This window comes from Debaryomyces fabryi, assembly GCF_001447935.2.
Source record: "Debaryomyces fabryi strain CBS 789 chromosome Unknown contig00047, whole genome shotgun sequence".
Lineage (NCBI taxonomy): Eukaryota > Fungi > Ascomycota > Pichiomycetes > Serinales > Debaryomycetaceae > Debaryomyces > Debaryomyces fabryi.
In genome coordinates this window covers 20,758-35,879 of record NW_015385473.1, presented here as the reverse complement: position 1 = coordinate 35,879, position 15,122 = coordinate 20,758, and the positions used below count along the sequence as shown (strand labels likewise).

Sequence of the window (15,122 nt, the reverse complement as noted above, 5' to 3'; positions counted from 1 at the left end):
TAGAATAATCTTTTATAGAAAAAATATTTAACTACTGAAAATCCAAATGTAATTATTGAATCTTTATATGGCTAGATAAAAAGAAAATTAGCAGCTGATTCCATTAGAAAATGTCAAATAACAATACTGTACAGTTCTATAATCTAGATTTGGATGTTTCCTCCTTAGAATTGTTCAATGCTTCATACACATTATATTCCATTCTCATGAATCCGGTAATAGATGTCATATTCATTACAGGTAGTATCTGACATGCCCAGAAGCCCGCAACTTTATTTTCAAAATCTATCCAGAAATAAAGGTTAGCTAGGCCAAACCAATAAATTGCACCCTTAGGTCTTCCAGTAGGTAGATTGTTCATAGAGTACGCACAACCAGTTAAAGTAAAACCATCAGGTTCATACTGCAGTGGAATCTTTACCCCAAATTGATCTTCTAAATCTACGACGACTCCAGGGGGTAAATGATTCTTCCTCGCATAGTTAACAGTTTCAGGTTTCAACACTTGCTTATTTGTATCGACACACATACCTTCATTCAACCAAACTCTAATAAACTTTAAATAATCGCCAACAGTACCGAAGCACCCTTGTCCACCCATATCAATTTCCGGATCGACATTAAGTGGTCTCTTCTTCATCACCTTTAGGTTTTTATATCTATCAGGTATATGTGTGTCAGCCAAACGTTCAGTATTCTTGACATGAAAGGTACATGAATTCATTCCAATTGGATCAAATATAGCATCTTTTAAATACACTCCTAGTTTCTTTCCTGTGACATTTTCAATCACCTTGCCTACCCAGTCTGTGCTATGGCCATATGTCCATTTCTTTCCAGGTTCATGCAATAATGGCATCTTATCATTAGTAAACAATGCATCACTTGGAGTTATTGCATTTATATGGGGATCTCTTTTCGTACTCAATGCAACATATTGCAGGTCTAAGAACCCGTATGAAAAGCCAGCAGTATTATTTAGTAAATGTCTTAACGTAACATCTTCTAATGGTTTCCTAGGCGGCTTGATAAACTTACCACTTACAAGATCAACCAGATTTGCATCAATTACACCGATATTACTTATTTGTGGTACGTACTTCTTCACAGGAGCTTCAAGATCAACCTTACCTTCCTCGTACAATTTCAATAATCCCATACATGTAATCGACTTCGTACAAGAGAAAAATGACACCACACTGTCCACAGTCATGTTTTCACCAGTTTCAACATTACTAACCCCCTTAGCATTCAAATAAACTGTCTCCTTATCATTGGTAACCCCTGCAATTACACCATTAATTTTGGCCGTTCGCTGATTTACTTCAGGTGTGGTCAATTCACTTATTATATCATTAAGTTCCGTTGTAAGTTCTTTCTTTTGATGTTGACTAAAACTCATATTCAACCCCCAGTTCAATTCATTCAATAGCGGCAATCGATAATATTTAAGTTTGGTTTTAAGAGGACATATATATATATATATATATATATGTATATAATAATTCCTCCATATGCAATACACAGAATTTCCCCATATTAGAATTGGGCATGCTCTATAAAAGAAATAAAATTTATATACCTTCAACAACTTCCGGTTTAGTGGTGTAGCGGCTATCACGTTTCGTTTACAAGTGTTATCACAGTAAGTACCGAAAAGGCCCCGAGTTCGATCCTCGGCTAGATCAAGTTGTCTTATTTTTTTTATTTTTTTTTGTCTTTAGAGCAGCCAACACAATATGAGGGCATACTGCACTTAGGGTTCATGGTAGCTACAATCATACTATTCAATCATAAATATTTTACTGAAAATCACACTATACACTTATAATTTGGAACCAGTCACGAAGCTAGTACCTTGATCGATAGATTTCTGCAAGCCATCTAACGCGACATCAACTAGCTTAGATTCTTCAGACGAAACATTCAACTTATCGAATGGATTCACGAAAGATTTGATTTGTCCATTTTCAAGGATAACTGGAACAGAGAAGAATTCGGCATTCTTCAAGTGCTTTTGTGATAATTCCTTTCCATTTGGAACACCTGGTAAGTAGATATAAGATGAATCAGGGATTTCTGAATTTTCAGATTGACCGTTCAACGACCCAATGACCTTCTCTGCGAACCTATAACCAGCATATGCCATGGATAAGGTGGCCGAACCAGCACCGTTCTTAGCTTTAACAACCTCGTCACCACCAAATTGGACTCTGTGGATAAATTCGTCGTACTGGCTCTTGGAGAGACCCGATACTTTCTTCGCAACCAGTGCTGTAGCATGGACCAAGGGCACAATAGTGTCACCCGAATGACCCCCAATCACGGAAATCTGACCCTTCAACGAGGATGGAGTTTCCTTGATTAATTCGCCCAAAAATGTTTCGGCTCTCACTGAATCCAACGTTGTGACCCCAAAGAGCTTTTTTGGGTTGAATACACCCAATTTCTTCAACACTTCAGCCGCAATTGGAACAGTCGAGTTCACAGGGTTCGAAATAATCAATATCGCAGCCTTAGGGCATGCCTTACCAATGCTTGCAACAATATCCCTAATGATAGACGCATTGATATTGAACAAGTCCCCACGGGTCATTCCCGGCTTTCTAGGAACTCCTGCTGGAATCACCACCAAATCTGAATTTACCAACGCCTTGTGAATCGTGTCCTTATCTTCTTTGCTGCTAGGTTGATATCCTGTAACTTTAGCTGGACTACAGATGTGTGATAAATCGGCTGCAACCCCATTTGCGTTAACCACATCATATAATGATAATTCGCTCACCTGCTGATTTAATTTTAATAATAACGACAATGGCTGTCCAATGCCTCCTGCTGCTCCACAAACTGTAACTTTAACCATTCTGAAATACTGTATTGATAATAAACTACTAAGATAAATTTCCACGAATTCGTTCCATTTAAGTAACAATTAGTACCCCATCATGAGGTCTATGACTTTGAGTCACATGTGAAGATAGGCCTCGGCAAAGTTGACAATTCAGAGGAGATGAAGGATTTTGCGGATTAGTGAGTTTTGCAGATTACATATTTTTCAAAAATTGCATGTTACATCATTTACGGGTTATGTCTTTTTAGCGTATACAACGTTTATTGCCGTCTAACGTATAAAAGAAGCATAATAGCGGGATAACTATAAGCGTAATGAATTATCTATATCTAGTCAGCGTTGCACTTGGATTTATTGGCGGTGTGAGTGGAATCGATTGTGGTGCCAAAGAACTCAAGGATTACAACTTTGAAAGCTTTAAAGGCATACATTCGGTGACGAAGTTGAAAGATACACCACCCACGCAAACTAACGTTACGTGGTATATTGGGATATGTGATACCATAAGTGAGAAAATAGAACATTGTCCTAAGAATTCGGATCTTTGCGGGATAACACTGATTAATTTGGAGAAAAATTCCCAGAAGGATGCAGTTGTGTCGGAGATTGTTGGATTCAACACGAATTTGCAGAAGCAATACAAGCCATTCACCAAGGATGGGGACAAAAAGGAAGATGGTATCACCATTGTGTATAAGGGTGCGAACTGGGGTGACAATTTAGTCGATGCTGAGTTGAGATTTGTATGTGCAAGCTCGTCTGATAACGACAAAGACTTGGACAAGTTCGAGTTGCACCAGTGGGACGACAAGCGGTTGAAAGTCTCTGTTAAGACCAAGGCTGCATGTATCACCGATAAAAAGGATAAGAAGAAGCCAGACCACAAGAAAGACAAAGATAAAGTCGACAATGGTGAGTCTTGGGGGTGGTTCACATGGATCTTCATCTTCTTAGTGTTATTTTTAAGTATCTATATCGTGGGTGGTGCGTGGTTTCAATACAGCAAGGGGAATGCGATCGACTTTCAGAGTGCTTTGAGAGAAGTGTTAGAAAACTTTGTGAGCTTACTTAGGGGGTTGCCTAGTTTCGTAAGGGAGATAATTGAAAAATTCACAGGTAATAGTAATAGAGGTGAATATAGCGCAGTTTAGCATTTATAGTTCAATTATTAATTAGGTTTTGCATATGCCGATACATCCACTTCTTGGGAGTGTGCTGATGGTGCCAGACTAAGTATTTAAGTCCTTATAAGCGAATATAGACATGTTAGACATGGTGATTGTAGAGATAATCCAATCGGAGTCATAGTACTTCACGTGACATTACTCTACCTAAATTATCAACGCTCATTTGTAACTTTCAATAGAGACGATATATATTTGCAAACAACTACATCAAATAAGTATGCCAACGGTAAAAGAGAGGGTACAGGCATTGAAGCCTCATCAGAGGTTTGTGTCGTTTGAATTTTTTCCACCGAAAACAGATACTGGGTTTCGTAATTTGTTAGCTAGATTGAATCGTATGCTGGCGTTAAACCCATTATTCATCACAGTTACTTGGGGAGCAGGTGGATCTACTAGTGAAAAGTCTTTAGATTTGGCAGCAACATGCCAGAAAGAGATAGGACTCACAACGGTGTTACACTTAACATGTACCAATACAAATAAAGAGATCATTGACAATGCGTTGAAAAAGGCCAAAGAGCAGGGTGTAAGGAATATTCTCGCTTTGAGAGGTGATCCTCCTAGAACAGAGGAATATTGGGTGCCAGATTGTGATTTTAACAATGCAGTAGATTTAGTTAGATATATTAAGGAGCAATATGGTGACTATTTCTGTATTGGTGTTGCGGGATACCCTGAGGGCCATGTTGATGGCTCAGATAACTCGAACCAGGATCCTCGTAATGATATGCCATATTTAGTTGACAAGGTCGAAGCCGGTGCAGACTATATTATAACACAATTATTCTTTGATGTTGATAAATTCATTAAGTACGAAGCTATGATTAGATCATACCCACAGTTAAAGGATATAATTTTAATCCCAGGTTTAATGCCTATAACCACATACAAAGTATTCACCAGAGCTACTAAGTTGTCTCATGCATCAATTCCATTGGAAATTCAATCTAGCTTACACTCGTCTAGTTATGATGATGATTTAGTGAAAAATATTGGTATTGAAGTTGTTAATAAAATTATTGATGAAATAGATTCTAAAACTGATGACCGTATCAAGGGATATCATTTTTACTGTCTTAATTTAGAAAAGGCGGTAGCATCTATTATAAATAATTCTGATGTATTGAAATCAGTTATGGATTTGCCAGATGAAACCAACGATAATGAAGATGCAATTGCATCTGATTCAGATGAGGATATTCAACCCGTAGCAATATCAAATAAAAGAAGAAAATCTTCTATTGTTAATGATAACGAATTGGCTGATAAAGCAAGCGCCCAAAAGAGTCTCGTTAGCAAGGCTTTAATTGGTGATAAGAGAACTTTAGTGGATATTAGTACCGGTAAAGGTGCGTTAGGTAAAGATGCTACATGGGATGATTTTCCAAATGGTAGATTCGGTGATTCGAATTCTCCAGCCTATGGTGAAATCGATGGTTATGGTCCAACTTTGAAAATTTATTCTCCAGACGAAGCTTTTCACAAATGGGGAGCGCCAGAATCTGTCAGTGACATTATTAAAGTATTTGTCAGCTATTTATCAGGTAAGATAGATTCATTACCTTGGGTTGATGCGGCGTTATCGCCAGAAACGGCTTTAATTCAAGAAGAATTATTTGAAGTAAACAACAAAGGTTGGTTTTCATTGGCTTCGCAGCCTGCAGTTAATGGTTGTTTGTCGTCTGATAAAATTTTTGGTTGGGGACCCAGCAATGGTATCATTTACCAAAAGGCTTTTATTGAAATTTTCATTCCTAAAGAGACGTGGACTAATAAGTTATTACCGGGATTACAAAAGTATTTAGATGATCAATCAATCACCTATTATTGCGGTGATTCCGAAGGACACCTTTCTTCCAATTTACAAATTGATAAAGACCAATATAACAGCAAAAATGCTATTACATGGGGTGTCTTTCCTCTGAAGGAAGTTTTGCAACCAACAATAATTGACCTTGAGTCTTTCAAGGCTTGGAATGAAGAAGCATTTATATTGTGGTTAGAATGGGCTAGATGTTATAAGAAAACATCTAAGACATATGAATTATTAAATTCTATTTACAAGGATTATTATTTAGTCAGTTTAATATCTCATGAATTCAGCGATGAGTATGCTTTATGGAACATTTTATTAGAAAACAAATAACTCCCATTCTATAATTGGAAACTCTGAATATTCATCAAATCATTATATATCAAATATTAGTTATTAGAGAATTATCTTCAGTATAGTAATGTACTTTATAATTTTATCTTACTGGTTCGAAATAAGTTCTTCATTAAGTAAATCTATGTGTTTTTTAACGATTCCACTGTTTAGTTTTTCAGCAAGTGAGCTATCATTTTCATCTATACCTAAATATTGACACTGTATTTTCTCTAGCATTAAGACACCATTCATCACAAGAGTACCTTTATTCACAAGAAGTCTACCTCCCAATGGGATACCTAAGGGCGTACCTGTAGAATTATTTTGTCTTAAGAATTGCAAACTGTCATTGTATTCATAGGCAAAGCAGTAGTTATCAAAATTATCTTTCAATAACAATTTATATATGCCACCATAACGAGTAAAATTACTGAAAGTCAGTTCATTATCTTTACTCATATCAACCTCTCTAATGATACGATTACCCAGGTACTTCTTATTATTATACTTGCTCACTCGATCTACCGAAACACTATTTGGGTCTTCATATTCTTGCCATTCATCTAATTGATTCAAACGCGATCTGGAAATATCACTAACTTGTATTATATTAAATAGTATAGGATGCTGTGTATAGGCTGACTTCTCTGACAAATACTGCTGAGGGTCGAAGGAATTTCTTGTAGCTATTTGTAAATTATCCATAGATTAGTTAAAGAGTGTTAATTCTAATTTGCATTACATAAATTTATTCTAGGCTGCGCATATTAATGATAAATATATCATTAACTGAACTCAGACGAACTATTTATTTTTGCTATGTCATCTTTGTTTGTTGGTGATGAAGATGGAGAAGAATATACACTGCATGATAGAGATGACTCCATAATTTTAGAGAACCCAATAGAGAGTGAAAAGGAAATCAAAGATGATTCAAATCTGGAGCCGTCAATTCCAATAAACTATGAAGATTCCAATACTACAATATACCAGACACGAGAAATATGTTGTTCGTTGCCATTGAGGTTTCATCAAGAAATAGTGGAGGATATGCTATCCAAAGATGGACTTTTGATTCTAGGTAGAGGTTTAGGATGGGAGCTTGTTACGGCAAATTTATTGCATGCATTGAGTGCACCTACTGTAATTCTTCAGAGTAATGGAAAGGAAAAAAAGACAAAGAAGAGCTTGTTGATATTGCTTAACTCAAGAGAAGAGGAAATATTTAAATTGAGTGAAGATTTAACAGAACTTCGTTGGATTGATAAAAGAAACGAAGATACAAACGAGTCTGGGTTCGATCATCCTCCATTGATAACTATTGGTGGAGACTCAATGACAGTAGATAAACGTAAAAGAGTTTATGAAAACGGAGGTATTGTTTCCGTTACGTCAAGGATATTGGTTGTAGATTTACTATCTGGGGTGGTACAGCCGAATGATATAACTGGTTTATTCATACTACACGCTGAGAAGGTGAAGGAAACATCGAACGAGTCTTTTATTATTAATTTGTATCGTGATGTTAATGACTGGGGTTTTGTTAAGGCAGTTTCTGATGAACCTGAGTCCTTTACGGGATTTACACCATTGGCAACAAAGCTCAAGGTTTTACGTTTATCGAACGTATTTTTATGGCCAAGGTTTCATGTTGAGGTGTCGTCATCGTTAAACTTTAGAGGAAAAAATCTACCTAATCGGCAAAAGCAAGAGTTGGAACGCAGACGATTTGTTACAGAAATTAACACTAAACTATCATATAAAATGAATAAGATTCAATCAGCAATATTATCATGTATTCAAGCATGTTTACTGGAATTAAAGAGACATAACCCACTGTTGGTCACAGAATACTGGGATATGGAAAATATACATGACTCTGATTTTGTTCCTCGTATAAGACTTTCGTTAGATTCTCAGTGGCATCGTATATCATGGACTTCAAAACAGTTAGTTTACGATTTGACTACATTGAAAGATTTACTAAAGTATTTGTTAATTTTGGATTCCTTAAGCTTTTATCAGGTTGTTCAAGAAATTATTGATCTGAATATTAAGACCACAGGTAATGATTCCATGAATGTTGCAAGTATGAGTCCATGGTTGAATTTAGATGAGGCCAATACGATTATATCATATGCCAAAGAACGAGCATTAGGAAAGATTATAGTTTCCAAATCTAGGATAACGATAGGGGATGAAAATGAAGAAGAAGGAGGTAACGAGATGGCTGAAAATACACAAGAATCAGAAATACAGACAGAAGAATATAATTTAGAAGAGCTACCAAAATGGGACCAACTTGGAATTTTACTCGACGATATAATGTATGAAAAATCTCAGAATACAGCTAACCATGGCCCAATTGTAATTATGTGTTCTGATTCTAAAACTGCAAAACAGTTGAGTTATTTGATATCAAATATGAAGGATATTACTAATACAGATTCAAGGAGAAAAAGATTTAGTGGAAGGAAATTTATGGTCAACAAGCTAAATGATTATCTCGAATGGAAGGAGTTCACTTCATTAACAAGAAAGCTTAATTCTGAGCTTGATATGAAGAAGCAAGAGGAGATCTCAGAAGTTAATGAGCCCGAAAGAGCAGCTACTCCCGAGGAAGAGTTACAAACTTCCAAAACATTCTCTAGAGGGAAGGGCCATCCATTAAGTAAGAGAAGACGAACCAGAGGCGCATCGGCTGTAGCAAATGTTGGTAGGTTATATTCGGGGTCTAATAAAGGACGTACAAATGAGGCTGTTGAACTTGACGCTGCTATCGTAAATAAGCTTAAAGAAGAGATAAATGAAAAACAGCTTGATGAAAACCCTGGAAGTGGTAATAATTCTGACGACAACGCAGGAGGATTTTTAGTCGATGAGGATCAAGGTCAGGTAGTAGATATTCAAGACGTAGACTATTTTAATGAGGTGTGTGAATATAGAACCAGTGAAATCATTTTTGAGAATATTGATAAGGACGATCAAATAATCATTGAAACGTATAATGATAAGACCAATGATTCATTACTCCAGGAAGTTTCACCAGCATATATTATCATGTATGAACCGAATTTATCATTTATTAGACGTGTTGAAATATATCAAGCAGTGAATAAGGAATATCCTGCTAAGACTTATTTTATGTACTATGGTACTTCTGTTGAAGAGCAAAAACACTTAATGAGGATTAAGAAAGAGAAAGATGCATTCACCAAATTAATTCGGGAAAAGGCAACATTGGGTAAGCATTTCGAATCTGCCCAAGACAACAACAAGTTTCAATTAAATAGGAACAAGGTTGTTAATACCAGAATTGCTGGAGGTGCAAGATTTAGAATGGAGGAAGATGAAATGAGAGTAGTTGTTGACGTTAGAGAGTTCCGTTCGTCACTTCCGAATTTATTATATCGAGTTGGCATAAAGGTCGTTCCGTGTATGATAACAGTCGGTGATTACATTGTTTCTCCTAAGATTTGCATTGAAAGAAAGGCCATTCCGGATTTAATATCGAGTTTTAAGAGCGGTAGGTTATACAGCCAATGTGAACAGATGTTCCGCCATTATGAATTGCCTACTTTACTTATTGAATTCGACGAGAGTAAATCTTTCTCGTTCGAGCCTTTTTCTGATTTAAGAAACTACAAGGTCAATGCTACAAATCCAATTGCAACAAAGTTGCAACAACAGGACATTCAATCAAAGTTAATCATGTTGTTAATTTCGTTTCCAAAGCTAAAAATCATTTGGTCTTCTTCACCATACGAGACGGCGCAAATTTTCTTAGAGTTGAAGGCTAACCAGGAGGAACCTGATATTAGTGCTGCTGTCGCTAAAGGTGTTAATCAATCGATAAAAATTAGTAGTGGTGAACCTCCCCTCTACAACGATAATGCGATCGATTTGATTCAGAATATTCCTGGAATCAACAATATTAATTATTACAAAGTTATTGAAAAAGTTCAATCGATTGAAGAATTGGTCAAGCTATCTGAAGATGAGTTTACAGATTTAATAGGGATAGAGAATGGTAAGAAGGCCTACAAATTCATCCATCGTTCGGTAAAGTAAACATATTTAAAGAAATTCACGTGATAGTTTGTTTACAAAATTGCAAAAATTGGAATCTTGTTGCTAAATAAGCCGTTAAAACAATTAATAGACAAAATTAGTTTAATCATTTAATATAAATAATTACCCTATTAAACTGCCGATAAGCGCATTATTATATCTAGTATACCTGCTGCTGTATCTTGGACTGGGCCTTCAATATGAGAGGCAGAGCACCGAGCACGTTTGCACAAAATAATGCTCATCCCGGCCTGAACCAACAAAACAGCACCAGCAAGACTAAGGCTAAGAATTTAGAATTCAAATATCTTTATTTTAAGATCCAAAAACTAATTAATAAGAGAGTGGTATTGAGTTTGAAATATGAACAATTGAAGTCACCTGGAGTTCATTCAACTTTAATGAAACCATTAGGATCGAAAATTGTGGAGATAGCATCAATTAGTAATTTATCTAAGAGAATTAGTAGGGTTCTTAATTCTTTACCTACTAACTCACCCTTCCAAACTCCGAGGTTTGGCCCACAAGCAAATTCAAACTATAGTCATGATGCTAACGGAGGCCTGAAAGTATCAATTAATTTAGTTTGTATTTTATTGCTTTTGAGACTCGAGTTTACAATTCAGGCGGAGAACAATTTAATTAAATATGACATATTGAATACCAAGGCAACAATATGTGAAATACTAGCAATAAGAATGTTGAGAGAATATAAGGCATATGACCGTATTAATTTGTTATTTACAAATCCTATGCGAGATGATCATTTCCAGAACAAATTTCCTTCCCGGATATCATCATACAACACTCTCGAATTGGCAGTATTATCAAAATCGAAAAAGTTTCTTTCTCAGCCTGTTATTGAACAAATATTGGATAGATTTTATGATGGAGAATTGATCGTTAAGAGAAACAATGATCTCATTAATGATTCGATTGTTCAATCTTTATTGGACGTGAATTCAATGTTTCCGAACTTGGAGGAGCAAACCTGTTTGTTAAACGATAAGAGTGAAAATGCAGTTATAAATTATACTTTCAAAAAACTATCCTTGCATAAGATAACCACAAGAGCAAACATAGTTCCGAAATATCAATCACTTGTTATGAATATGAAGTTGATCTTTTTCGCCACTTTGCATTTTATATTAATTTTGGAACAAAAGCAAACAGAATGGTATACTGATCCGAATAATACATTTATGAGAATAACTGAACTTCTTTATTGGTTATTAGCTTTTAATTTCAATTTTGAGCTTTTTATTAAACTCAGGAATATTAACTTTAAATTCTTGAGAAAAATTATATGGACCTATGCTGACTTGATTCTAGTCTTATTAATTGATTCTGCCCTTATATTAAGGATATTTTCTCTTTTAAATAAAGTGGGTACCGAAGATTATCATGATGCATTTAGTTTGATCTCAATAATATTGTTGCCTAGAATTTTATCGGTATTCAACAATTATGAATTTTTTAATATGATAACGCAGTCTTTGAAGAAGATGCTTTGGAAATTAATTGGCTTATTCTTCTTATTTATTTCATTGATAAGTGGGTTTTATTTGACGTTTATTTCATTAGCTATTGACCGTAATAGCTACGAAATTGCATTTGATATGCTCAAAGTCTTTTTTGGGTTTACACCGGCTGTTTGGAGTAACTGGGACAGTTATAATAATTTAGGTCGAGCAATCCAGATGGGTTATTTATTTTTAAGTCAGTTCATTATAGCTACTATCTTAGCTATTGTACTAAGTCAGGTATTTTCCAAGGTATCTCTATCTAACAAGGAAGAATTTGCATATTTCAAGTCTACGAATTTAGTGGTTTATTTTCAGACTTCAGACATATTCTATGAAAATGGGTTTTACGGCAAGAGTAATAGCTTATCAACTATTGGCATCTTGTATATGTTTATGAACTTATTTAAGTTTCCAATTATTTTGATTATTTTTATTTATGAATTAATTGTTGCAAATATTAATTCAAAGAAGGGCCAAAATGATTTGAAGCAGTTTACATTTTTAAATAAAGAGCAAGATTATTATCAAGATCAAGACTTGGTGAACATGGATTCAATTGATGATGATACAGATGTGAGCTTAATGATGGTCAAAACAAGAAATAATTCAATGTTTCAGGCCTTACCAGGCAGAAAAATTAGTTCTGTCGATAATGGAAACCACCATGTATCTTCCCATTTATTCAACAACCTTGCTCCTGCTAAGTCCATAAGCACGCTCGGAAACCTTAGAAGTGCATCTACAGATTCATTCATCATTGATGAAATACTTGCTAAAAAATATGCCGTCAATGGTAATGTTATTGCCCAGACTCCCGTCCATCAAGGCTTGGAAATCGCCAAGACTGCCAATATCGAGGCCAATTCCAAATTATCAGCATCTCAACAATCAAAATGGCTTACTGATCGAAAGTCGTTAATGAGCATGAACAACCTTGCATCAAATGCCAACTTTAGGGCCCCCTCAGGTAAGAAAATCAAAAAGAGAAAGAAGAACGTGAACAACGAAATAATGACCAAACTCAATAAACTCGAAACATTAGTAGACATGCTTGTAAACCAGCAACATGATCAGGATGAAACGGTGCATGCATTTCCCCAACAGATCTACGACGATCAAAGCATAATTCAAGAAGTAGAAGAGAATGATTCTAGTTCGGTTATCAGAGGCGATACCGAACACAATAACTTTGGTGAAATTTACAGAATTAACGAAGTGTCTCTTGATGATATGGATCTGCTCAATATGTCTCACGAAGATGCGGATGCAGGTGAAGATGACGAAGTAGATACCTCAACCGAAGTAGAATCTGATGATACATACTGATTTACCCCGATGTGCACATAGTTGATGCATCCGAGGTAGTTCCGAGGCACTTTAGATACTCAATTATATGTAGATTTGCTATACAATATATAACGATATACGATTAACATTAAGATAAGCACAGCGTTATCTGCTCGATTTCTTTATCATATGACCACCGACGTCAAGCTGATTAATTCCGTTAGTTTACGCTTGTGATTACATTTTAAACCACTGTCATTTGCTGAGAAAATGGCTCGGTTGAACTCGGGCTTTGTGTCATTTACTTTTTCAAAAAATTTTCGGATTGATCTATTATCATAAGACTATTATTACTGGATAAAGTTTTATGGCAAGTCATATTTCTAGGCATATATATTAGTTATTGTATTTCGAGGAAATTGGAAAAAAAAATTTGGAAGATAGTATAGAAACTTTGATAAGAAGCATTTTTGTTAATACTATTCCACTTATTCCAATTTACATGTACATAGAATAGAAACTGTCATACAGATGCCTCATAATACTAAAAGCATGAACAACATATTGAACATAAAAGACAACCATGTCCAAATAGGGGGACGGAAATCCAAATTGGCGGTAGTACAATCAGAGATAGTGAAGGGTTGTATCATTGAAAAATTTCCGGAGTTGAGCTGCTCTGTCCTAGCATTAAGTACCTTGGGAGACAAGGTGCAAACCAAACCATTATATTCATTCGGAGGAAAAGCTTTGTGGACTAAGGAATTGGAGATTTTGTTATTAGAACAAGTTGACGAGTATCCACAGTTAGACTTGATTGTTCATTCGTTGAAAGACATGCCAACCAACTTACCCGAGGAATTCGAACTCGGATGCATATTAAACAGAGAAGATGCCAGAGATGCATTAGTCATGAAGAGTGGATCTCCATATAAGACTTTGGCCGATTTACCTGACGGGTCGTTGGTTGGTACCTCATCGGTTAGGAGGTCGTCGCAATTATTGAAAAACTACCCAAAATTGAGGTTTGATTCTGTCAGAGGAAACCTCCAAACCAGATTGAATAAATTAGACGACGCAAACTCGCCTTTCGAATGCTTATTATTAGCATCCGCTGGATTGATTAGGATTGGGTTAGGCGATAGAATCACCGCTCACTTGGACGCTCCTGAAATGTACTATGCTGTTGGTCAAGGTGCATTGGGGATAGAAATCAGGAAGGGAGACCAAAAAATGCTTCAATTATTGAAAACTATAGAGCATTTGCCTACAACATACTGTTGTCTTGCTGAAAGATCTTTAATGAGACACCTTGAAGGTGGTTGTTCTGTTCCAATAGGAGTCCAGTCATCTTATAACGAGTCTACGAACAAATTATCTTTGAAAGCAATAATAGTAAGCCCAGACGGCACGAAGTCCGTTGAAGATGAATATACGGGTATAGTCCACACCAAAGAGGACGCTGATGCCCTCGGTATCAAGGTTGGTGATTTATTAAGTGCCAAGGGAGGTAGGGAAATCCTAAATAGCATAAACTTTGAAAGAATCAATCTTCCACCTGTATCAAATACCCCTACCCCTCAACCAACCACTCCTATTAATGCTAATAGTTCTTAATGAGTATGAAGAAAAGCCACGACGTTTCCACCAAATTTGCTGCTACATTGGTGCTACATAATATTACAATGCCATAATTTATTTTTTCCTGTTCATATTTCTAAATAAAAAGTGTATATTATCATCCTATAAACATTCTATAATAATTCTTTATATCATTCTATGATGGGCCATGAGAAGGCTAAGTAATCACTCCATAATATATAATTGGCTGATAATCTTTCTCGCGCTATGTAAATATTGCACCCGATTATCGGACGCTTTAGTGTGTTTCTTTTTTTTGACATCGTTCCTGTCGTTTAATTTTTTTTTATACGAGGCAACGTGAAATATATATATTAAAATAACAGTCGATTTCTTTCGCTAATAACTAGACATACGGACATACTTTCACTAGCAAATTTGCAAGCTTAAGTTTCAAATACAAACCTTTA

General features: G+C 35.7%; 8 protein-coding genes across 8 annotated transcripts; 5 read left to right on the top strand and 3 right to left on the bottom strand.

Annotated features, from left to right (window-relative positions):
- Positions 1-136: 136 nt before the first annotated feature.
- On the bottom strand, positions 137-1,402 carry AC631_02594 (uncharacterized protein; the record flags this gene model as incomplete). Its single annotated transcript, XM_015611424.1, has 1 exon — positions 137-1,402. The coding sequence occupies one exon, from the start codon at positions 1,400-1,402 to the stop codon at positions 137-139; it is 1,266 nt and encodes a 421-aa protein (XP_015467756.1).
- A 423-nt stretch (positions 1,403-1,825) lies between these two features.
- MDH1-3 (malate dehydrogenase) lies at positions 1,826-2,863 on the bottom strand (the record flags this gene model as incomplete). The annotated part of the gene is made up of 1 exon (XM_015611423.1): positions 1,826-2,863. The coding sequence occupies one exon, from the start codon at positions 2,861-2,863 to the stop codon at positions 1,826-1,828; it is 1,038 nt and encodes a 345-aa protein (XP_015467755.1).
- Positions 2,864-3,165: 302 nt separating this feature from the next.
- On the top strand, positions 3,166-4,002 carry AC631_02592 (uncharacterized protein; the record flags this gene model as incomplete). Its single annotated transcript, XM_015611422.1, has 1 exon — positions 3,166-4,002. The coding sequence occupies one exon, from the start codon at positions 3,166-3,168 to the stop codon at positions 4,000-4,002; it is 837 nt and encodes a 278-aa protein (XP_015467754.1).
- Positions 4,003-4,255: 253 nt separating this feature from the next.
- Positions 4,256-6,184, top strand: AC631_02591 (methylenetetrahydrofolate reductase (NAD(P)H); the record flags this gene model as incomplete). The annotated part of the gene is made up of 1 exon (XM_015611421.1): positions 4,256-6,184. One exon carries the CDS (start codon positions 4,256-4,258, stop codon positions 6,182-6,184), a length of 1,929 nt encoding a protein of 642 aa, XP_015467753.1.
- Positions 6,185-6,292: 108 nt separating this feature from the next.
- On the bottom strand, positions 6,293-6,892 carry NCE4 (Nce4p; the record flags this gene model as incomplete). Its single annotated transcript, XM_015611420.1, has 1 exon — positions 6,293-6,892. One exon carries the CDS (start codon positions 6,890-6,892, stop codon positions 6,293-6,295), a length of 600 nt encoding a protein of 199 aa, XP_015467752.1.
- Positions 6,893-7,006: 114 nt separating this feature from the next.
- On the top strand, positions 7,007-10,258 carry RAD1 (ssDNA endodeoxyribonuclease; the record flags this gene model as incomplete). The annotated part of the gene is made up of 1 exon (XM_015611419.1): positions 7,007-10,258. The coding sequence occupies one exon, from the start codon at positions 7,007-7,009 to the stop codon at positions 10,256-10,258; it is 3,252 nt and encodes a 1,083-aa protein (XP_015467751.1).
- Positions 10,259-10,458: 200 nt separating this feature from the next.
- On the top strand, positions 10,459-13,110 carry FGR29 (Fgr29p; the record flags this gene model as incomplete). Its single annotated transcript, XM_015611418.1, has 1 exon — positions 10,459-13,110. One exon carries the CDS (start codon positions 10,459-10,461, stop codon positions 13,108-13,110), a length of 2,652 nt encoding a protein of 883 aa, XP_015467750.1.
- A 513-nt stretch (positions 13,111-13,623) lies between these two features.
- On the top strand, positions 13,624-14,688 carry HEM3 (hydroxymethylbilane synthase; the record flags this gene model as incomplete). Its single annotated transcript, XM_015611417.1, has 1 exon — positions 13,624-14,688. One exon carries the CDS (start codon positions 13,624-13,626, stop codon positions 14,686-14,688), a length of 1,065 nt encoding a protein of 354 aa, XP_015467749.1.
- Positions 14,689-15,122: the final 434 nt, after the last annotated feature.